General features: G+C 45.9%; 1 protein-coding gene across 1 annotated transcript in view; it reads right to left on the bottom strand.

Annotated features, from left to right (window-relative positions):
• Positions 1-1,026: 1,026 nt before the first annotated feature.
• wnt2bb (wingless-type MMTV integration site family, member 2Bb) overlaps positions 1,027-24,847 on the bottom strand; it is an 81,680-nt gene continuing 57,859 nt past the window's right edge. Inside the window, exon 5 of the mRNA XM_070859244.1 lies at positions 1,027-2,306. Within this exon, the coding sequence (XP_070715345.1) occupies positions 2,077-2,306 (230 nt within the window). The 3' untranslated portion in view covers positions 1,027-2,076. The remainder of the gene's footprint in view (positions 2,307-24,847) is intronic.

Here is a 24,847-nt window from a genome sequence, read left to right as displayed (position 1 = left end):
GAGGCACTGTGGCATAGTGGTTATGTTAATCCAGAGGCCCGGATTAATGATCCAGAGACATGAGTTCAAATCCCACCATGGCAGCTGGGGAATTTAAATTCAGTTAAGTAAATATTATCTGGAATAAAACGCTCGTACAGTTGGACCTCTCTGGTCCGGCACCCTTGGGACCTGACCGGTGCTGGACCAGAGAATTTCCCACACCATGGGAGGTCAACTGGTGACAACGTGTTCTGCGCGGGGACAGAGAGAGCTGAGCCGCAAGATGCCGGGCCCTGAGACTCCAACCGGGCGCTGAGCTGCGGCGGGCAAAGAGCGGTGGCGGGGAAAAGAGAGAGAGCGCCTGGAGTCAGGCCCAGCTTCGGCGCCTCAGTCAGTCAGTCAGTCAGCCGCCTGCCCTTCCCTTTCCTTGCCTGGCCCGCTTGCCTCAATCAACAACGGGGGAAGCCACCCATGCCTGACCAGGGATGTTTCCGGACTAAAGAATCCCGGATTGGAGAGGTACAAACTGTATCAGTAAAGTTGACCATGAAACTACCGGTTTGTTGTAAAAACTCATCTGCTTCACTAATGTTCTTCAGAGAATGGCAATCTGCTGGCCTGGCCTATATGTGACTCCAGACCCACAGCAATGTGGTTGATTCTTAATTGCCTCACAAACCACTCAGTTGCAGAAGGCGGCTCACCACCACCTTCTTGAGGGCAATTCGGGATGGGCAATAAATGCCGGCCTTGCCAGCGACGCCCACATCCAGTGAACGAATAACTAAAAATAACAAATTTGAATGGGCCGCGCATTGGGGAAGGCAGTGTGGCTGATGGGGGGACATGGTCCCCCGAGCTTCCACAACTATTTGGGGCGTGGGATGGAGAGATTCCCAGATTTCCATTAACCCTTGGTGTGAAAAGGTGCACCCTGATTGCGTTGGTTAACGGCCTGGCTCTAACTCTAAGACTGTGCTCCCTCCTTGCTCTTCCGACTGGGCGACCACGGGGGACGGAACCTGGAACACACAGCACATGATCTTTTGTTTCTCCTTTTTAATTAGAAAAAAGTTTGTCTGTGAAATTACAAACCAAGTACTGGGGTGGGCTGCCATCAAACTACAGTACAGTGTATAATGCATCGTTTTTGCATCAGCTTATGACTGCAGGAACAGCACTTGAAGACTGCCAAACATTAACATACCGATAGCAGTGTAAGAATTATTACAATATTTAAAAAAAAAACATTCTTAAACCATTTTTAAAAAAAAGTACAGGTGAGTTGCACTATTGAAATAAGCAGCAGCAAACCAGAGCTCCAACATATTCCCTAAAGTCTTCACAGACATTCTGTTACGGTTTGAAGGCTCTTGACGTGGATTTAACTCAACGGATAGATTAGTCATAGCCGGACAAGTCTCTCTCACTCTCCCTCTCTCTTTCTCTTTCTCTCTCTCTCTCTTGCTCTCACACTCTCCGCTATCCTCTCGTAGCTAATGTCCATAGTGCAGGTTGTCTTGTTAATAACAGATTTACACAACAAGCCTTCAGAAAGTGCAGGCCCTTGTTTCCCTGTCACAGAATGCAGCTCCACGTCCGTTGTGAATGGTCGCCAGGAGCAGTCAGCAGCTTTTCCACGGATTAATAAGGCATTGACGTACCAATACAAAATAAAAAGAGTAAATAACAGACTGGAGAAATTAGTCACATGCAGCTTGTGCCACAGGAAGGTCCTCGTCACTTGACAACTAGAGAAGCTGTGGGCTTCACGTTAAAAAAAGTCCCTTGCTCGAATGGGCAGCCGGACTGTGCCATTCGGAAAAACAAAATAACAATTGCAAACGGTAAGGTTCAGGGTTTACGCTTTATATTGCAATTCCCCCTTATCGATAAGGAATATGCGATGATTTACTGAGCATGGCCAGTCGCTCACCATGGTCCCCTGGGAGGTGCGGTGCACTCTTGAGTGCTTCGCAGGGTATTAATTAAAAAAGAAAAGCCATGCAGCTAAACTACAGCTCCCCCAAAAAAAAAACGCCACGCGCCTTCACGCACAATTCCCCGGGTCGAGGCGACGGCGCAGGCTGGGGATCATGTCTGGTCGAGCCAGTCGGCGTGCTTGGGAGCCTTGCAGGTGTGGAAGTCGATCGTCTCTGGGCACTCCCGGCACCTGACGGCGCAGCACCAGTGGAACTTGCACTCGCATTTGGTCACCCGGGCCACTCGGGTGGTGTCATAGCCTCGCCCGCAGCACATCACTTCGCACCCATCCGTGCCCCGTGACGACTTGTTGCACATTCTGCCCGCGGTGCCCAGCGATCCTGCAAGAGAGAGAGAGAGAGAGAAAAAAAACAAAGAATGAATTGTTGGGGAGCGGACGTGTCAAAGGATGTTGAGGTGCATCGACTTTTGGAGTGTAGTCACTGTTGTAACGCAGGAGACGCGGCATCTTTCGGGGCGAAGGAGCGGCGAGAGTTCGTGGAGGGACGCGAGTTCGGGGCCCACCAGAGCCGAGGGCCCAGGGGCAGCACGGGCCCAGCCCACACTGTGCGATATGTGCGCACACTAGGTCCATGCAGCAGAGCTGGTCTCCAGTCGTCCTGGTTAACCCTTGCCCCTGGACCAAGACCTCGCTCTGTCAAGCCCCGTGTGGTGGCTGGTGTGCAACGGTCACCCCACGTTAAAAAAATCCACCCACAGGCATCTTCCACCCTTCAACATGTAGTTCGGGATCTGGAATATCAGGTCCCTCATTGAAACACCTGTGAACTCATCCTTTTTTGGCCTGGAAACAAGTCATCCTCGTTTCGAGGGACTGCCTGTGATGTAGGAAACGCGGCATACAATTTGTACACAGCAAGCTCCCACAAACAGTAACTATAGAAGAAACATATACAGTGCAGAAGGAAGCCATTTCGGCCCATCGTATCCACGTCGGCCAACAAAGAGCCACACGGCCCTCGGTCAGCAGCCCTGAAGGTTACATATAAACCTATGAACAATGAACAATGGCGGAAAGGTAAAGAGCACCCGCCCAACCAATCCGCCCCACACAACTGCGACACCCCTTACACTGAAATATTCTATACTCCACCCCAACCGGAGCCATGTGATCTCCTGGGAGAGGCAAAAACCAGATAAAAACCCAGGCCAATTGGGGAAAAAATCTGGCAAAGTTCCTCTCCGACCCATCCAGGCGATCAAAACTAGTCCAGGAGATCACCCAGGCCATATTCGATTCCCTGCAGTACTTTCCATCGTATCTGCGCCGGCCAACAAGAGGTTATCCAGTCTAATCCCAATTACAAGCTCTAGGTCCGTAACCCTTCAGGTTACGGCACTTTAAGTGCCCATCCAACCATCTTTTAAATATGGTGAGGGTTTCTGCATCCACCACCAACCAGGTAGTGAGTTCCAGACCCCCACAACTCTCTGTGTGAAGAACCCCCCCGTCCCCTTTAAATCCCCTCTGAATCTTCCACCAACCACCTTAAAACTATGCCCCTTTGTAATAGACCCCTCCACCAATGGAAATAGGCCCTTTGAGGGACCTGGATATAGTGCTATCCACTATATCCAGGCCCCTCAAAATTTTGTACACCTCAATGAGGTCTCCTCTCAACCTCCTCTGTTCCAATGATAACAAACCCAGCCTATCCAATCTGTCCTCATAGCTAAGATTCTCATTCCAGACAGCATTCTCGTAAATCTCCTCTGCATCCTCTCTAGTTCAATCATGTCCTTCCTATAATACGGTGACCAGAACTGCACGCAGTACTCCAGCTGTGGCCTAACCAGAGCATTATAAAACTTAAGCATAACCTCCCCCCTGCTCTTTTATTCTATGCCTTGGCCAATAAAGGCAAGCATTCCGTATGCCTTCTTAACCACCTTATCCACCTGGCCTGCTACTTTCAGGGATCTGTGGACAAGCTCTCCAAGGTCCCTTTGTTCATCTACACTATTAAGTGGCCTAACGCTTAATGTATATACCCTTTCCTTATTAGCCCTCCCAAAGTGCATCACCTCACACTTCTCCAAATTAAATTCCATTTGCCACTGCTCTGCCCACCTGACCAGTAGATTGATATCCTCCTGCAGCCCGTGACTTTCCTCTTCATTATCAACCACACAGTAATGTGATAATGATTTTTACTGATATAGGCTGAGAGATAAATATTGCCCAGGACACCGAAAGAATGAAAAACTTGCATTTATATAGCGCCTTTCACGACCACTGGATGTCTCAAAGCGCATTACAGCTAATGACATACTTTTGGAGTGTAGTCACTGTTGTAATGTGGGAAACTGAGGAGAACACCCCTGCTCTTCTTCAAAAGCTGTTCACCTGAGAGCTGTGGCTCAGTGGGCAGCACTCTCACCTCTGAGTCAGAAGGTTGTGGGTTCAAGTCCCACTCCAGAGACCTGAGTGGAAAAGTCTAGGCTGACACTCCAGTGCAGTGCTGTGGGAATGCTGCACTGTTGGAGGTGCTCTCATTCAGATGAGACCTTAACCCAAGGCCCTGTCTGCTCCCTTTGGTGAACAAAAAAGATCCTGTGGCACTATTTCAAAAAAGAGCAGTGGAGGATGCCTGGCCAATATTTATCCCTCAATCAACATCACAAAAACAGATTATCTGGTCTTTAACACAATGTGGTTTGTGGGAGCTTGCTGTGCGCAAATTGGCTGCCACATTACAACAGTGACTACACTCCAAAAGCATTTCAGTGTTTGTAAAGCACTTGGAGATGTCTGGTGGTTGTAAAAGGCACTATATAAATGCAAGTCTTTCTTTCTTTCTTTCAGATGGGACCTTGAATTTACGTCTCATGCAAAAGACGGCACCTCCAGACAGTGCAGCACTCTCTCAGTACTGCACTGGGTCTTGAATTTGTGTTCAGGTTGCTGGAGTGGGACCTGAATCTGACTCAGAGATGAGAGTGCTACCCACTGAGCCACAGCCGACTGGAGAATGCAAAGCTTACTAAACTGGGACATTGATTTGAGGTGTCCATGGTTTATATACTGTACGGTATAGAGATGGAACGTCTAGAGATGGAAGGACAAAGTTTCTGTGGAATACGAGCGCTCCTTTTCCATTCGAACCATGGGAGTGTCAGGCTGAATAATAGATTGTTAAACAATTTCCTGGTATTTAAATGTAATCAGAACATTAAAACGTGAACCGTAAGCGTGACCCCCCGAGCTTGTCACTTTAATTCACCTCTCCACTCCCACTTGGAGCTCTCCGTCCTCGGCCTCCTACACTGTTCCAACGAAGCCCAACGCAAGCTCGAGGAACAGCACCTCATCTTTCGTTTAGGCACTTTACAGCCTTCTGGACTCAACATCGAGTTCAACAATTTCAGACCATAACATCTGCCCATATTTTTTCCCACGGCAACTGTTGATTATTCTGCCATTCCCATTTACACCCTCTCTAGACCCATCTTCTGTTTCTTCACTTGTCCCATTGCCATCTCCATTTGCCTCACACCATCATCCCTTTTCTCTCTAATCTCTCCTGCCTTCCACCCTATCACAGACCTTCCCTTTTGTTCTTTCCTCCCTCCCCCCTTTCCCTGCCCCGACACTCGCTTAAAACCTGTTACATCTCTAACTTTTTCCATTTCTGACGAAGGGTCATCGACCTGAAACATTAACTCTGTTTCTCTCTCGACAGATGCTGCCTGACCCGCTGAGTATTTCCAGCGTTTTCAGTTTTTATTAAAATGTAAGAAATGGCAAGGATCAGAAAAAGCTATCTGGCTCATCAAAATTCATCCCTCTAATTCTTTGATTACAGCACCCAGCTCCATTCAAAACATCCTTCATGTATTTGTATCCTGACTATCAGATTATTTTAAATCTGTCTTTTGGATGAGACATTAAACCGAGGCCCCGTCTTCTCTCTTAGGTAAAAGATCCCACAGCACAATTTCAAAGAAGAGCAGGGGAGTTCTGCTTGATGTCCTGTGTCTCTCAACCTACATCAGTAAAAATCATTATCACATTGCTGTTTGTGGGAGCTTGCTGTGCGCAAATTGTTTGCTGCGTTTCCTACATTACAACAGTGACTCTCGGTCCTAAATGGCTTACCCTTTATCCTTAGACTGTGACCCCTGGTTCTGGACTTCCCCAGCATCAGGAACATTCTTCCTACCTCTAACCTGTCCAATCCCGTCAGAATTTTATATGTTTCTATGAGATCCCCTCTCATTCTTCTAAATTCTAGTGAATATAAGCCCAGTCGAGCCAGTCTCTCCTCATATGTCAGTCCTGCCATCCTGGGAATCAGTCTGGTGAACCTTCGCTGCACTCCCTCAATAGCAAGAACGTCCTTTCTCAGATTAGGAGACCAAAACGGAACACAATATTCAAGGTGAGGCCTCACCAAGGCCCTGTACAACTGTAGTAAGACTTCCCTGCTCCTATATTCAAATCCCCTCGCTATGAAGGCCAACATGCCATTTGCCTTCTTCACCGCCTGCTGTACCTGTAGATACAGAGAAACTATTTCCTCTGGTGGAGTGGGCGGGGGGGCGGGGGGGGATGCAGAACAAGAGGGCATAACCTTGGTCATTCAAGGGTGGAATCAGGAAGCACCTTTTCACACAAAGGCTGGTGGAAATCTTGGATTCTCTCCCCAAAAAGGCTGTGGATGCTGAGGGTCAATTGGACCTTTCAAGACCGAGGTCAATAGGTGTTTGGGTGTTTGTTAGATAAAGGTTTCAAGAGATATGGTTCAAAGGCAGGTAAATCAGCCATAATCTGATTGAATGGTGGACCAGGCTCAAGGGGCTGAATGGCCTCCTCCTATTCCACATGATATATGTTCCATATGACATCACTCTGTCTATTTTAACAGAGGCACAAATTTAAGTTGTATAAGACTAGATCGAGGTTAGACATCAGGAGATGGGTTCTTTTCCCAGAGAACAGTAAACCTCTGGAACAAGCTGTCATTTCATGTGATGGATGCAGACTCATAGAAACATAGAAAATAGGTGCAGGAGTAGGCCATTCGGCCCTTCGAGCCTGCACCACCATTCAATAAGATCATGGCTGATCATTCCCTCAGTACCCCTTTCCTGCTTTCTCTCAAAACCCTTGATCTCTTTAGCCGTAAGGACCATATCTAACTCCCTCTTGAATATATCCAATGAACTGGCATCAACAACTCTCTGTGGTAGAGAATTCCACAGGTTAACAACTCTCTGAGTGAAGAAATTTCTCCTCATCTCAGTCCTAAATGGCTTACCCCTTATCCTTAGACTATGTCCCCTGGTTCTGGACTTCCCCAACATCGAGAACATTCTTCCTGCATCTAACCTGTCCAGTCCCGTCAGAATTTTATATGTTTCTATGAGATCCCCTCTCAACCTTCTAAACTCCAGTGAATACAGGCCCAGTCGATTCAGTCTCTCGCTGAATTCCTTCAAACGAAAGCTGGATTTGATTCTGGCTGTGGCGGAGATGAACTCTTACATAAGGTAGGTACTGCCGGGAATTTAATGGCCAGAGTGATCTCCTGGAGTAGTTTCGGTCGCCTAGATGAATCGGAGAGGAATTTCCCAGATTTTATTTTTCCCAAATTGGTCTCCGTTTTTTAATGTTTTTTCCCCCCTCTCCCAGGCGATCACATAGTTTGGGGTAGGGTGAAGTGTATATGTTGTGGTACGCAAGGTATCGCACTTGTGTGGGACAGGTCTTTACCTGTCCGTCATTGTTCGTATGTTATTGCCTGCGTTACAGAGGACTGATATATGAACAAGTTGAGAAATATTCCACCAGCAGTCAATTCTAGAACCAAGAAAAGAACCCAAAACAGCTAATTTCTTTCCATCCATCAATCCTACCTACTCACCATTATCTTCATCTAATTGACTCTTGAATCAAATTGTCCTAACTCGCACCAAGTCCCGCTCACCCATTCCTCATCATAGGCAGTCCCTCGAATCGAGGATGACTTGCTTCCACGTCAAAAAGTTCACAGGTCAAGGAAGGACCTAAAATTCCAGGTCCTGAACTACATGTTGAAGGGCGGAAGATGCCTGTGCGTGGATTTTGTTAACGTGTGGTGACCGCTGCACACCAGCCACCCATTACCCTGTGCTCGCTGACCTACATTCTTGTTTACAAATTCCTCCATGGCCTCACCCCTCCCAATTCTCTGTAATCTCAACCCTCTCGAGATCTCTGCGCTCCTCTAATTCTGCCCTCTTGAGCATCCATGATATTAATCGCGCAACCATTGGTGTCTGTGCTTTTCGTTGCCTGGGCCCCAAGCTCTGGAACTCCCTCCCTAAACCTCTCCGCCTCTCAACCTCTCTTTCCTCCATCAAGCCGTTCCTTAAAACCAACTCTTTGACCAAGCTTTTGGTCACATGTCGTAATTTCTTCTTATGTGGCTCGGTGTCAAATTTATTTGTTTTGTTTTTCTAACACTCCCGTGAAGCGCCTTGGGACGTTTTGCGACGTTAAAGGCGCTATATAAATGCAAGTTGTTGTTGTTGAATGCAAAACTAGAGAACACAAGATCAAAACTGAGAAGAATGAAGGACGAGTACAAATTGGATTATTGTTTCTCCTCCACAGGATGATGTTGTGTTGAGCTGGTTAAATATCTGATTGGAAATGGGATCTAGGTTATAGGGATAGTTGCTGGCTGAGGTGCTCAATCCACATACTGTGCAAGGGTTCCACCTTATTACTGAAATCGTGAGCATCTCGGCCAAGGAACGCAACCGGCTTGGGTTGGACAATTGAGATTCTGAGGTGGGATAAATATTCTGCAGCTGGCGAAATCGAATCGTCAGAAAATCATGGAGGGGGCGTAAATCATAAAATCATAGAAATTTACAGCATGGAAGGAGGCCATTTGGCCCATCGTGTCCGCGCCGGCCAACCAAGAGCTACCCAGCCTAATCCCACTTTCCAGCTTTCAAGTGCACATCCAAGTACTTTTTAAAAGTGGTGAGGGTTTCTGCCTCTACCACCCTTTCAGGCCGTGAGTTCCAGACCCCCACCACCCTCTGGGTGAAAATATTTCCCCTCATATCTCCTCTAAACCTTCGACCAATTACTTTAAATCTATGCCCCCTGGTTCTTGACCCCTCTGCTAAGGGAAATAGGTCCTTCCTAGCCACTCTATCTAGGCCCCTCATAATTTTATACACTTCAATAAGGTCTCCCCTCAGTCTCCTCTGTTCCAAGGAAAACAACCCCAGCCTATCCAATCTTTCCTCATCACTAAAATTCTCCCGTCCCGGCAACGTCCTCGTAAATCTCCTCTGTATCCTCTCTAGTGCAATCACACCTTTCCTGTAATGTGGTGACCAGAACTGCACACAGTTCTCCAGCTGCGGCCTAACTAGTGTTTTATACAGTTTAAGCATAACCTCCCTGCTCTTGTATTCTATGCCTCGGCTAATAAAGGCAAGCATTCCGTTTACCTTCTTAACCACTTTATCCACCTGGTAAAACGGGTTACCGACTCGCACTTGGCTGTTTCACCCTCCGCCCCATAACCTATTTCACCTTCTGACAAATCTGAGCAGAGTCCTTGATAGTGCAGATGGCACAGGGTCTCGAAGGGTCTTTGATGGGAGTCATGGCTCTTGTCTCGGAACATACTTCACTTTTTTCAATATCCTCATTTTCTGAAGGTTCATTTCCCAAGTAGAAACAAACATGTGTTAAAGTTTAAACATTAAAGAATGTCAACATCTGGAGCGGACTGCTTTTTCTGTGTGATGTAAAATCTTTGATCTAACAACTTGGAGTGAGCGGCTGTCATTGTACGGGCTGCTCGTTGGAAGGTGCATTAGACGGTAGACCCTGATGGGACTGGCTGATATGCCAGACCCTCCTCAACGTGGTCCTGTCAACATCACGAGTTCAATTCTTGCTTTTGTGCCAATTTATCATAAGGACCAGTAAATTACGCAGGTTACACACCAGAAGCAGTGCACTGTACTGACCAAGATAGATGTGTACTGGTCACAATAATGCCAGCAAAAGCCCCTCCAAGGCGCGGTGCAGATATACTGATCTAGGGGGATAGATATACTGACCTTTACAAAAGGAGGCAGACAAAAATCAGGAAACTATAGACTAGTTAGCTTAACATCTGTCATTGGGAAAATGCTGGAAGTTAAGGAAGCAGTAGCGGGACATTTGGAAAAGCATAATTCAATCAAGCAGAGTCAGCATGGTTTTAGGAAAGGGAAATCATGTTTGACAAATTTTCTGGAGTTCTTTGAGGATGTAACGAGCAGGGTGGATAAGGGGGAACCAGTGGATGTGGTATATTTTGTTTTCCAGAAGGCATTCGATAAGATGGCACATAAAAGATTACTGCACAAGATAAAAGTTCATGGGGCTGGGGGTAATATTTAAGGAAGGATAGAGCATTGGCTCACTAACAGAAAACAGAGTCGGGATAAATGGGTCATTTTCTGGTTGGCAAACGGTGACTAGTGGGGTGCCACAGGGATCGGTGCTGGGGCCTCAACTATTTACAATCTATATTAATGACTTGGATGAAGGGACCGAGTGTATTGTAGCCAAGTTTGCTGATGATACAAAGATGGGTGGGAAAGCAAATTGTGAGGAGGACACAAAAAATCTACAAAGTGATATAGACAGGCTAAGTGAGTGGGCAAACATTTGGCAGATGGCGTATAATGTGGGAAATGTGAGATTATCCACTTTGGCAGAAAAAATAGAAAAGCAAATGATTATTTAAATGGAGAAAAATTGCAAAGTGCTGCAGTACAGAGGGACCTGGGGGTCCTTGTTCATGAAACACAAAAAGTTAGTATGCAGGTACAGCAAGTGATCAGGAAGGCAAATGGAATGTTGGCCTTTATTGCAAGGGGGATTGAGTATAAAAGCAGAGAAGTCCTGCTACAACTGTACAGAGTATTGGTGAGGCCACACCTGGAGTACTGCATACAATTTTGTCTCCGTATTTAAGGAAGGATATACTTGCATTGGAGGCTGTTCAGAGAAGGTTCACTCGGTTGATTCCGGAGATGAAAGGTTTGACTTATGAAGATAGGTTGAGTAGGTTGGGCCTATACTCATTGGAGTTCAGAAGAATGAGAGGTGATCTTATCAAAACATGTAAGATAATGAGGGGGCTCGACAAGGTGGATACAGAGATGATGATTCCGCTCATAGGGGAAACTAAAACTCGGGGACATGGGGCTAGACTTTCCACTTTTTTAGCATCAACACTGCCACTTAACATCCATTTTAACACTGAGATGAGGCATAACGCCCAGATATCACCATTTAGCAACAACATAGAAACTAACGCCCATGTATCGCTCACTTATTGCCCAGCGTTACTTTCGGCATGTAATTAACGCCGAGAATTAATAATACAGCCCGCTCACTTTTTCTTGCCATAAAGATCAGAATGGGCGAAACTAACGGCCATAATATCACTGACCGTTACTTTCGGCACCTCGGCCACATATTGCCGAAAATATCGCTCGTCGATAAACCCGCTGAAAAAAAGTTGCTCTCACCTGAATGAAACCCAATGGTATGTAAATCGGAGGTTGGTTCATATAAACGGCCGCTTCAATTTCTGGGGAGTTTTGATGTATTGTGGAGTTCTTTTAAGGTGATTTGAACATCTGAACAAACATCTTATCATAGTGTGGACGATTTAAATTTATTTTAGGTGTTTTATTAGGTAAATTTATTGTGTGAACAATAGGTATAGTACTGATTGTTATTGAGGTGGCAGACTGCTGAGGAGGACGAGAACTTACACCTCACGCGCTTACAGGGAGAAGCGGCCTTATCTGAGACAATGCGCAACAAGGTTATGTGAAATAAAAAACATTTAATGGGAACATTTGTATAAAATCATAATAGTAACTGTGAAAAACACCCCACCCCACCCCACAACAAATTGATAACATTTATATCATTTCAAACAAAACGTCATAATCATAGAACACAAATGCAAAAAAACAAGGTTACCCCCCCCCCCCACTCCCCCAAAATAGCAACCACAACATAACAATACTGTGACCAATACAACTCCTGCGGCCATGCACCTCACTTTCCTTCCCCCCCCCCCACCCCTTTGCTTCTCCTCCCCACCTCTACCCCTTCCCCTTCCCCTTCCCCTCCCGACTCCAAGCTGCCGTGCCGAGGAGCTCCACAGACGCTGCTTCATTGGTGGGGATGACGGCAGATCCGCTGGTTGGACGGATACCGGAGAGGGCAGTCCCGAGGAGGGAACGTCGTCTGAGCCAGAAGCAAGACCTTCCTCCTGGCTCGCATGAGTCGTTGCCAATGGGGGTGCAGCACCTTGGGGTGCAGTGCCGCGCTCCGGGACCACTGGGAGCCCTCTGCCATCAGTGTTCCTGGCTATCACCTCCAGAGCCTCTGCCATCCGCGGCATGTACTTGGTCATGGTGGCGGACATGCTGGCCAGCTGTTGGGATACCCCCCCCCCATTGTCTGGAGGATATGCTGACCTATTTCAACACTCGTCCTGGACAAGTGTACCATGTCCCCGCTCAGATCTGCCGCTCGTGGAGCAGTCCTGCTGCGTCGAACCAACCTCCGCGGGGTCGGCGCCGTCATGGAGACACTTGGGGTGCCCTGCGGCAAGGTGCTTGGGCCCGCTACCTCCACGGTGGAGGAGGGCATGGCCGCAGGAGCACTAGATGTCATCAGTGTCGCATAGATTATGGAGCTTGTTGATGTCGGCACTGTCATGCGTGGAGAAGGCACCCTGCTGTTCCACGGGCGAGATTCGGGGCTCTTCAGCACCAGATTGACGATCGTCCAACGACTCCGGCCCCAGACTCACAGCTTCTTGGCTCGGTGGTGTTGAATGGGGCCCTGCTGCTGGCTGAGCTACAAAACATAAATGAGGCTATTAGAGGAGAAGAGGGTGCTAGGGTCACAAGGTGATTCAAACGCTACACACAGCATATGCACGACAAAAGCACTAGCGCTATCAAAATCATCACAGACATCACATTTCATGACCGTGATCAAATTCTGCATTACAATGATTTTCATGAGGCCACCATTATTTAGGTGATACTTTTATCAATCATCTTATCATATATGATTGTTCGGATATGAGTGGATGTGACATCTATTGACTTAGCATCACGCAACGGTGTATACTTTACTCACGTAGCATCAAATCAGAGTCTGCTGCTGCTTGCGTGGCCGAGGGTGGCTTTTCACTCGTGTTAGCACCCACTCCTCGATGTCGGTGAGCTCAATGATGACTAGTGGCCCCCCACCCGTTCGCCCTGCTCGGTCCTATTCTTCGAAAGCTTCTTCTGTAAAAGGTAACACCAGCACGACATGGCATAAGATCATTGTGTGAGATCATTGCTAGGTACTGTCACAGAGACAATACAACACATAACCAACAGATGTAATCATGATTATTATGAAAATTATCATTCTTTACCTAAAGACGTACACCGTCAACGCAGGCTTTGAGTAAATCATTCCCGGTATAAAGTGCAAGACATCACATCTGATTTTAATCACTCATTACACTTAAAATTCAAATTATATAAATATATAAGTACATGTAAATAAATGTAATACTTACTCTGGTGGATCCGACAAGGTCATTCCAGCATTTGCGGCACTTGCTCACGCACCTCGTTCATCGCCAACGAGACCGCCTCGGCTATGTCGGCCCAAATCTTCTGGTAAACCTTTGGGGTGGGCTTCCCACACCCACCTTGGGTCAATTGACCCCAGCGTGACTCCACCTCCTGCAGGAGGGAGGCATTTGCCCCGTCGGAGAATCTCCGAGCTCGTTTTCTTCCTCCTGCTAATTCCTCTCCCACTTCACTGCTTTTGCCAGCGTCCTGAGCCTCCACAGCATACTGTATCGCCTCCTCCATCCCTTCCATTTTAATCATATTTTTTTTCCCCAAAGCTCCGTGCAAACAACGTTATTTATGCACTCAATTATTTTTGCTGCAGTTAAATCTGCCTCCTACCTACTACAGCCAAACAACCACACAACACACCCACACACGCTTTCAGTTCCTCTCTGCTCCCTCTCTCTCTCTCTCTCTCCTGCGCATGTATTGATGACCCCTGACCTCTTGAAACGCAGGAAACGACCATTGCCATGGCATTGCTATGGACGCTGATATTTTACGGCAGAAGGGCAAAACTTTTACCGCTAATGGCCATTTCACATCGCTCGCGGTAACGCCCATTTTATAAAGTAGAAAGTTGGGGTTTTGAAAATGGGCGATAATCCGTCGATCTCAAAACCCATAATAAACGGAAATAACGCCCATTTTTGGGCGATCTGCACAATAATGGAAAGTCTAGCCCATGGTCTCAGAATAAGGGGCCGCCCATTTAAAACTGAGATGAGGAGGAATTTCTTCTCTCAGCGGGTTGTAAATCTGTGGAATTTTCTGCAGATTGGGTCATTGAATATATTTAAGGCGGAGATAGACAGATTTATGAGCGATAAAGGAATACCGGGCTATGGAGAGCGGGCAGGGACGTGGAGCTGAGTCTATGATCAGATCAGCCATGATATTAAATGGCGGAGCAGGCTCGAGGGGCCAAATGGCCGACCCTGCTCCTATTTCTTATGTTCTTATGTTCTTATCTAGGGACAGATACTCTGATCTAGGGAGAGATACACTGATCTAGGGAGAGATACACTGATCTAGGGAGAGATACACTGATCTAGGGACAGATACACTGATCTAGAGACAGATACACTGATCTAGGGAGAGATACACTGATCTAGGGAGAGATACACTGATCTAGGGAGAGATACACTGATCTAGGGACAGATACACTGATCTAGAGACAGATACACTGATCTAGGGACAGATACTCCGATCTAAGGACAGATACACTGATCTAGAGGAGATACACTGATCTAGGGTCAGATACACTGATCTAGAGGAGATACACTGATCTAGGGACAGATACACTGATCTAGAGACAGATACACTGATCTAGGGACAGATGCACTGATCTAGAGACAGATACACTGATCTAGAGACAGATAGAGACATGTGGAGGCAGAAGATGTTGGTAAGGTTCTTAACGAATACTTTGCATCTGTTTTCACAAAGGAAAGGAGCAATGCAGATACTGCTATCGAGGAGGAGTGTGATATTCTGGATGAAATAAATATAGTGAGAGAGGAAGTATTAAGGGGTTTAGCAGCTTTGAAAGTAGATAAGTCCCCAGGCCCAGATGAAATGCATCCCAGGTTGTTGAGCGAAGTAAAAGAGGAAATAGCAGAGGCCTTGACCATCATTTTCCAGTCCTCTTTGGATTTGGGCATGGTGCCGGAGGATTGGAGGACTGCAAATGTAGTACCCTTGTTTAAGAAGGGAGAAAGAGATAGGTTGAGTAATTACAGGCCTGTCAGCCTAACCTCAGTGGTGGGAAAATTATTGGAAAAAATCCTGAAACACAGGATAAATCTACATTTGGAAAGGCAAGGACTAATTAGAAACAGTCAGCACGGATTTGTTAAGGGAAGATCGTGTTTGACTAACCTGATTGAATTTTTTGAAGAGGTAACAAAGAGGGCCGATGAGGGTAGTGCATACGATGTAGTGTATATGGACTTTAGCAAAGCTTTTGATGAGGTCCCACATGGTAGACTGGTCAGAAAGGTTAAAGTCTGTGGGATCCAGCGCAAAGTGGCAAGTTGGATCCAAAATTGGCTTGGAGGTAGGAAGCAAAGGATAATGGTTAATGGTGTTTTTGTGACTGGAAGGATGTTTCCAGTGGGGTTCCACAGGGCTCAGTACTGGGTCCCTTGTTTTTTGTGGTATATATCAATGATTTAGATTTGAATATAGGGAGATGATTAAGAAGTTGGCAGACGACACTTGGCTGTGTGATTGATAATGAAGAGGAAAGTCATGGGCTGCAGGAGGATATCAATCCACTGGTCAGGTAGGCAGAGCGGTGGCAAATGGAATTTAATTCAGAGAGGGATGAGGTAATGCACTTTGGGTCGGGCGAATAAGGAAAGGGTATACACATTAAGCGGTAGGCCATTTAGAAGTATAGATGAACAAAAGGATCTTGGAGTGCTTGTCCACAGATCCCTGAAAGTACCAGGCCAGGTGGATAAGGTGGTTAAGAAGGCATACGGAATGCTTGCCTTTATTGGCCAAGGCATAGAATATAAGAGCAGGGAGATTATGCTTAAATTATATAATACTTTGGTTAGGCCACAGCTGGAGTACTGCGTGCAGTTCTGGTCACCGTATTATAGGAAGAATGTGATTGCACTAGAGAGGGTACAGAGGAGATTTACTCGGATGCTGCCTGGAACGGAGAATCTTAGTTATGTGGACAGATTGGATAGGCTGGGTTTGTTCTCATTGGAACAGAGGAGGTTGAGAGGAGACCTCATTGAGGTGCACAAAACTTTGAAAGGCCTGGACATAGTGGATAGCAAGGTCCTATTTCCATTGGTGCAGGGGTCAATTACAAGAGGGCATAATTTTAAGGTGGTTGGTGGAAGGTTTAGAGGGGATTTGAAGGGGGGGGGGTTCTTTACGCAGAGGGTTGTGGGGGTCTCGAACTCGCTGCCTATAAGAGTGGTGGATGCAGAAACCCTCACCACTTTTAAGAGATGGTTGGATGGGCACTTAAAGTGCCGTAACCTGCAGAGTTACGGACCTAGAGCTGGTAATTGGGATTAGACTGGATAAACTTTTGTTGGACGGAGCAGATATAATGGTAAGTACAGCAGGGAATTGCATACAGCCAGGGTGATCTCCTGGACTAAATTCGATCACTTGGATGGGTCGGAGAGGAATTTTCCCAGATTAATTTTCCCTAAATTGGCTTGGGTTTTTATCTGGTTTTTGCCTCTCCCAGGAGATCACATGGCTCCGGTTGGAGTGGAGTGTAGAATGTTTCGGTGTAAGGGGTGTCACAGTTGTGTGGGGCGGACTGGTTGGACTGGGTGCTCTTTACCTTTCCGCCATTGTTCATTGTTCATAGGTTTATATGTAGCCTTCAGGGCTGCTGACTGAGGGCCGTGTGGCTCTTTGTCGGCCGGCGCGGAAACGATGGGCCGAAATAGCCTCCTTCTGCGCTATAAATTTCGATGTTTCTATACACTGATCAAGAGAAAGATAAACTGATCAAGGGGGAGATACTCAGTTATAGGGACAGATACACTGATTTAGGGGAACAGAAACATTGATCTCGGGAAGATACACTAATCTAGGGACAGGTATGCTGATCTAGAGACAGATACATTGATCTAGGGACAGATACACTGATCTAGGGACAGATACACTGATCTAGGGACAGGTACACTGATCTAGAGACAGATACACTGATCGAGGGACAGATACACTGATCAAGGGTCAGATACACTGATCGAGGGACAGATACACTGATCTAGGGACTGGTACACTGATCTAGAGACAGATACACTGATCTAGGGACAGATACACTGATCTAGGGACAGGTACACTGATCTAGGGACAGATACACTGATCTAGGGACAGATACACTGATCTAGAGACAGAAACACTGATCTAGAGACAAATATACTGATCTAGACAGATACACTGATCGAGGATACATACACTGATCGAGGGACAGATACACTAATATAGGGGCAGATACATTGATCTAGGGACAGGTACACTGATCTAGAGACAGATACACTGATCTAGGGACAGATACACTGATCTAGAGACAGATACACTGATCTAGGGACAGATACACTGATCGAGAGGAGATACACTGATCTAGAGACAGAAACACTGATCTAGAGACAGAAACACTGATCCAGAGACAGATATACTGATCTAGGGACAGATACACTGATCTAGAGACAGAAACACTTATCTAGAGACAGATACACTGATCTAGGGACAGATACACTGATCTAGAGACAGATACACTGATCTAGAGTCACTGATCTAGGAACAGATACACTGATCTAGGATAGATACACTGATCTAGGGTCAGATACACTGATCGAGGGACAGATACACTGATCTAGGGACAGGTACACTGATCTAGAGACAGATACACTGATCGAGGGACAGATACACTGATCAAGGATCAGATACACTGATCGAGGGACAGATACACTGATCTAGGGACAGGTACACTGATCTAGAGACAGATACACTGATCTAGGGACAGATACACTGATCTAGGGACAGGTACACTGATCTAGGGACAGATACACTGATCTAGGGACAGATACACTGATCTAGAGGCAGAAACACTGATCTAGAGACAGATACACTGATCTAGGGACAGATACACTGATCTAGAGGAGATACACTGATCTCGGGACAGATACACTGATCTAGAGACAGATACACTGATCTAGGGACAGATACAATGATCGAGAGGAGATACACTGATCTAGAGACAGAAACACTGATCTAGAGACAGAAACACTGATTCAGAGACAGATACACTGATCTAGGGACAGATACACTGATCTAGAGACAGAAACACTTATCTAGAGACAGATACACTGATCTAGGGACAGATACACTGATCTAGGGACAGATACACTGATCTAGAGTGACTGATCTAGGGACAGATACACTGATCTAGGATAGATACACTGATCTAGGGTCAGATACACTGATCGAGGGACAGATACACTAATATAGGGGCAGATACATTGATCTAGGGACAGGTACACTGATCTAGAGACAGATACACTGATCTAGGGACAGATACACTGATCTAGAGACAGATACACTGATCTAGGGACAGATACACTGATCGAGAGGAGATGCACTGATCTAGAGATAGAAATACTGATCTAGAGACAGAAACACTGATCCAGAGACAGATACACTGATCTAGGGACAGATACACTGATCTAGAGACAGAAACACTTATCTAGAGACAGATACACTGATCTAGGGACAGATACACTGATCTAGGGACAGATACACTGATCTAGAGTCACTGATCTAGGGACAGATACACTGATCTAGGATAGATACACTGATCTAGGGTCAGATACACTGATCGAGGGACAGATACACTGATCTAGGGACAGGTACACTGATCTAGAGACAGATACACTGATCGAGGGACAGATACACTGATCAAGGGTCAGATACACTGATCGAGGGACAGATACACTGATCTAGGGACAGGTACACTGATCTAGGGACAGATACACTGATCTAGGGACAGATACACTGATCTAGGGACAGGTACACTGATCTAGGGACAGATACACTGATCTAGAGACAGAAACACTGATCTAGAGACAAATATACTGATCTAGACAGATACACTGATCGAGGATACATACACTGATCGAGGGACAGATACACTAATATAGGGGCAGATACATTGATCTAGGGACAGGTACACTGATCTAGAGACAGATACACTGATCTAGGGACAGATACACTGATCTAGAGACAGATACACTGATCTAGGGACAGATACACTGATCGAGAGGAGATACACTGATCTAGAGACAGAAACACTGATCTAGAGACAGAAACACTGATCCAGAGACAGATATACTGATCTAGGGACAGATACACTGATCTAGAGACAGAAACACTTATCTAGAGACAGATACACTGATCTAGGGACAGATACACTGATCTAGGGACAGATACACTGATCTAGAGTCACTGATCTAGGGACAGATACACTGATCTAGGATAGATACATTGATCTAGGGTCAGATACACTGATCGAGGGACAGATACACTGATCTAGGGACAGGTACACTGATCTAGAGACAGATACACTGATCGAGGGACAGATACACTGATCAAGGATCAGATACACTGATCTAGGGACAGATACACTGATCTAGGGACAGGTACACTGATCTAGAGACAGATACACTGATCTAGGGACAGATACACTGATCTAGGGACAGGTACACTGATCTAGGGACGGATACACTGATCTAGGGACAGATACACTGATCTAGAGACAGAAACACTGATCTAGAGACAGATACACTGATCTCGGGACAGATACACTGATCTAGAGGAGATTCACTGATGAAGAGACAGATACACTGATCTAGAGACAGATACTCTGATCTAGAGACAGATACACTGATTTAGGGACAGATACACTGATCTAGAGACAGATACACTGATCGAGGGACAGATACACTGATCAAGGATCAGATACACTGATCTAGGGACAGATACACTGATCTAGGGACAGGTACACTGATCTAGAGACAGATACACTGATCTAGGGACAGATACACTGATCTAGGGACAGGTACACTGATCTAGGGACGGATACACTGATCTAGGGACAGATACACTGATCTAGAGACAGAAACACTGATCTAGAGACAGATACACTGATCTCGGGACAGATACACTGATCTAGAGGAGATACACTGATCTAGAGACAGATACACTGATCTAGAGACAGATACACTGATCTAGGGGCAGATGCACTAACCTAGGGACAGATACACTGATGAAGAGACAGATACACTGATCTAGAGACAGATACACTGATCCAGGGACAGATACACTGATCTAGAGGAGATACACTGATCTCGGGACAGATACACTGATCTCGGGACATTTACGCTGATCGAAGGTCAGATACTCTGATCTAGAGACAGATACACTGATTTAGGGACAGATACACTGATCTAGGGACAGATATACTGATCTAGGGACATATACACTGATCCAGGGACAGATACACTGATCTAGGGACAGATACACTGATCTAGGGACAGATACTCTGATCTAGAGACAGACACACTGATCTAGGGACAGACACACTGATCTAGGGACAGATACACTGATCTAGGGTAAGATTCACTGATCTAGAGACAGATACACTGATCGAGGGACAGATACACTGATCTAGAGACAGATACACTGATCCAGGGACAGATACACTGATCTAGGGACAGATACACTGATCTAGGGACAGATACACTGATCTAGAGTCAGACACACTGATCTAGAGAAAGACACACTGATCTAGGGACAGATACACTGATCTAGGGTAAGACTCACTGATCTAGAGACAGATACACTGATCGAGGGACAGATACACTGATCTAGAGACAGATACACTGATCCAGGGACAGATACACTGATCTAGGGACAGATACACTGATCTAGGGACAGATACACTTGTCACGAGACAGATACACTAATCTAGGGACAAGTACACTGATCTCGAGACAGATACACTGATCTAGAGACAGACACACTGATCTAGGGGCAGATACACTGATCTCGAGACAGATACACTGATCTAGCGGCAGATACACTGACGTAGAGACAGATACACTGATCTAGAGACAGATACACTGATCGAGGGACAGATACACTGATCTCGGGACAGATACACTGATCTAGAGACAGATACACTGATCTAGAGACAGATACACTGATCTAGAGACAGATACGCTAATCTAGGGACAGATACACTGATCTAGGGACCGATACACTGATCTTAGGACAGATACACTGATCTCGAGACAGATACACTGATCTAGGGACAGATACACAGATCTCGTGACAGATACACTGATCTCAAGACAGGTACATAGAAACATAGAAAATAGGTGCAAGAGTAGGCCATTCGGCCCTTCTAGCCTGCACCACCATTCAATGAGTTCATGGCTGAACATGCAACTTCAGTACCCCATTCCTGCTTTCTTGCCATACCCCTTGATCCCCCTAGTAGTAAGGACTACATCTAACTCCTTTTTGACTATATTTAGTGAATTGGCCTCAACAACTTTCTGTGGTAGAGAATTCCACAGGTTCACCACTCTCTGGGTGAAGAAGTTTCTCCTCATCTCGGTCCTAAATGGCATACCCTTTATCCTTAGATTGTGACCCCTGGTTCTGGACTTCCCCAACATTGGGAACATTCTTCCTGCATCCAACCTGTCCAAACCCGTCAGAATTTTAAACGTTTCTATGAGGTCCCCTCTCATTCTTCTGAACTCCAGTGAATACAAGCCCAGTTGATTTAGTCTTTCTTGATAGGTCAGTCCCGCCATCCCGTGAATCAGTCTGGTGAACCTTCGCTGCACTCCCTCAATAACAAGAATGTACTTCCTCAGGTTAGGAGACCAAAACTGTACACAATACTCCAGGTGTGGCCTCACCAAGGCCCTGTACAACTGTAGCAACACCTCCCTGCCCCTGTACTCAAATCCCCTCTCTATGAAGGCCAACATGCCATTTGCTTTCTTAACCGCCTGCTGTACCTGCATGCCAACCTTCAATGACTGATGTACCATGACACCCAGGTCTCGTTGCACCTCCCCTTTTCCTAATCTGTCACCATTCAGATAATAGTCTGTCTCTCTGTTTTTACCACCAAAGTGGACAACCTCACATTTATCCACATTATACTTCATCTGCCATGCATTTGCCCACTCACCTAACCTATCCAAGTCACTCTGCAGCCTCATAGCATCCTCCTCGCAGCTCACACTGCCACCCAACTTAGTGTCATCCGCAAATTTGGAGATACTACATTTAATCCCCTCGTCTAAATCATTAATGTACTGTGTAGACAGCTGGGGCCCCAGCACAGAACCTTGCGGTACCCCACTACTCACCGCCTGCCATTCTGAAAAGTACCCATTTACTCCTACTCTTTGCTTCCTGTCTGACAACCAGTTCTCAATCCATGTCAGCACACTACCCCCAATCCCATGTGCTTTAACTTTGCACATTAATCTCTTGTGTGGAACCTTGTCGAAAGCCTTCTGAAAGTCCAAATATACCACATCAACTGGTTCTCCCTTGTCTACTCTACTGGAAACATCCTCAAAAAATTCCAGAAGATTTGTCAAGCATGATTTCCCTTTCACAAATCCATGCTGACTTGGACCTATCATGTCACCTCTTTCCAAATGCGCTGCTATGACATCCTTAATAATTGATTCCATCATTTTACCCACTACTGAGGTCAGGCTGACCGGTCTATAATTCCCTGTTTTCTCTCTCCCTACTTTTTTAAAAAGTGGGATTACATTGGCTACCCTCCACTCGATAGGAACTGATCCAGAGTCAATGGAAATTTGGAAAATGACTGTCAATGCATCCGCTATTCCCAAGGCCACCTCCTTAAGTACTCTGGGATGCAGTCCATCATGCCCTGGAGATTTATCGGCCTTCAATCCCATCAATTTCCCCAACACAATTTCCCGACTAATAAGGATTTCCCTCAGTTCCTCCTTCTTACTAGACCCTCTGACCCTTCTTATATCCGGAAGGTTGTTAGTGTTCTCCTTAGTGAATACCGAACCAAAGTACTTGTTCAATTGGTCCGCCATTTCTTTGTTCCCCGTTATGACTTCCCATGATTCTGACTGCAGGGGACCTACGTTTGTCTTTACTAACCTTTTTCTCTTTACATATCTATAGAAACTTTTGCAATCCGTCTTAATGTTCCCTGCAAGCTTCTTCTCGTACTCCATTTTCCCTGCCCTAATCAAACCCTTTGTCCTCCTCTGCTGAGTTCTAAATTTCTCCCAGTCTCCGGGTTCGCTGCTATTTCTGGCCAATTTGTATGCCACTTCCTTGGCTTTAATACTATCCCTGATTTCCCTTGATAGCCACGGTTGACCCACCTTTGCTTTTTTATTTTTATGCCAGACAGGAATGTACAATTGTTGTAGTTCATTCATGCGGTCTCTAAATGTCTGCCATTGCCCATCAACCCCTCAATTATCATTCGCCAATCTATCCTAGCCAATTCACGCCTCATACCTTCAAAGTTACCCTTCTTTAAGTTCTGGACCATGGTCTCTAAATTAACTGTTTCATTCTCCATCCTAATGCAGAATTCCACCATATTATGGGCACTCTTCCCCAAGGGGCCTCGCACAACGAGATTGCTCATTAATCCTCTCTCATTACACAACACCCAGTCTAAGATGATCTAGCGACAGATACACTGATCTAGGGACAGATACTCTGATCTAGAGACAGACACACTGATCTGGGACAGTTACACTGATCTAGGGACAGATACACTGATCTAGGGACAGTTACACTGATCTAGAGACAGATACACTGATCTAGGGGCAGATACACTGATCTAGGGACAGATACACTGATCTTGGGGCAGATACACTGATCTAGGGACAGATACATTGATCTCGAGCCAGATACACTGATCTAGAGACAGATACACTGATCTAGGGACAGATACACTGATCTGGGGACAGATACACTGATCTAGAGACAGATACACTGATCTAGAGACAGATACACTGATCTAGGGGGACACTATTCTAGCAGGACAGCTGTTTTGAAAATGCCATAAAAAGGCCAATTCGATTCCACGTTTTGTAGCAGGTTTTGTTAAAGGTTTTGGGTCTTGCCTTGATTATTCTCTTAGGATAGTGATTTTCGTAAGCCTTCTGTTACCTTATATTTAGTTGTGTCCCTACTGCCCAATATCTAACTATATGTGATAAAGTAACGCAGATGGTAGTAAAAATACTATCCCATCGTGATCTGAACTGGATATTTGTGCCTTTTTCATGTGCATTTCTTAAATTCTACCTCATCACCACATCTCTCAACCCCTGAACTGTCTCTAACTTTTCAGACTGCTTGGCCGTCATCCAGTACTGGATGAGCAGAAATTTCCTCCAACTAAATATTGGGAAGTCCGAATACAATGTCTTCAGTCCCTGCCACAAACTCCATTCCCTGGCTACTGACTGCATGCCTCTCCCTAGCATCTGTCTGAGGCTGGACCAGACTGTTCGCAATCTTGGTGTCATATTTGACCCTGAAATGACCTACCGACCACATATCTGTAGCATAACTATTTCCACCTCTGTAACATCGTGCA

Source organism: Pristiophorus japonicus, chromosome 17 (genome assembly GCF_044704955.1).
Source record: "Pristiophorus japonicus isolate sPriJap1 chromosome 17, sPriJap1.hap1, whole genome shotgun sequence".
Classification (NCBI taxonomy): domain Eukaryota; kingdom Metazoa; phylum Chordata; class Chondrichthyes; family Pristiophoridae; genus Pristiophorus; species Pristiophorus japonicus.
The sequence above is the reverse complement of the archived record's forward strand: the minus strand, read 5'-3'. Positions and strand labels throughout refer to the sequence as shown.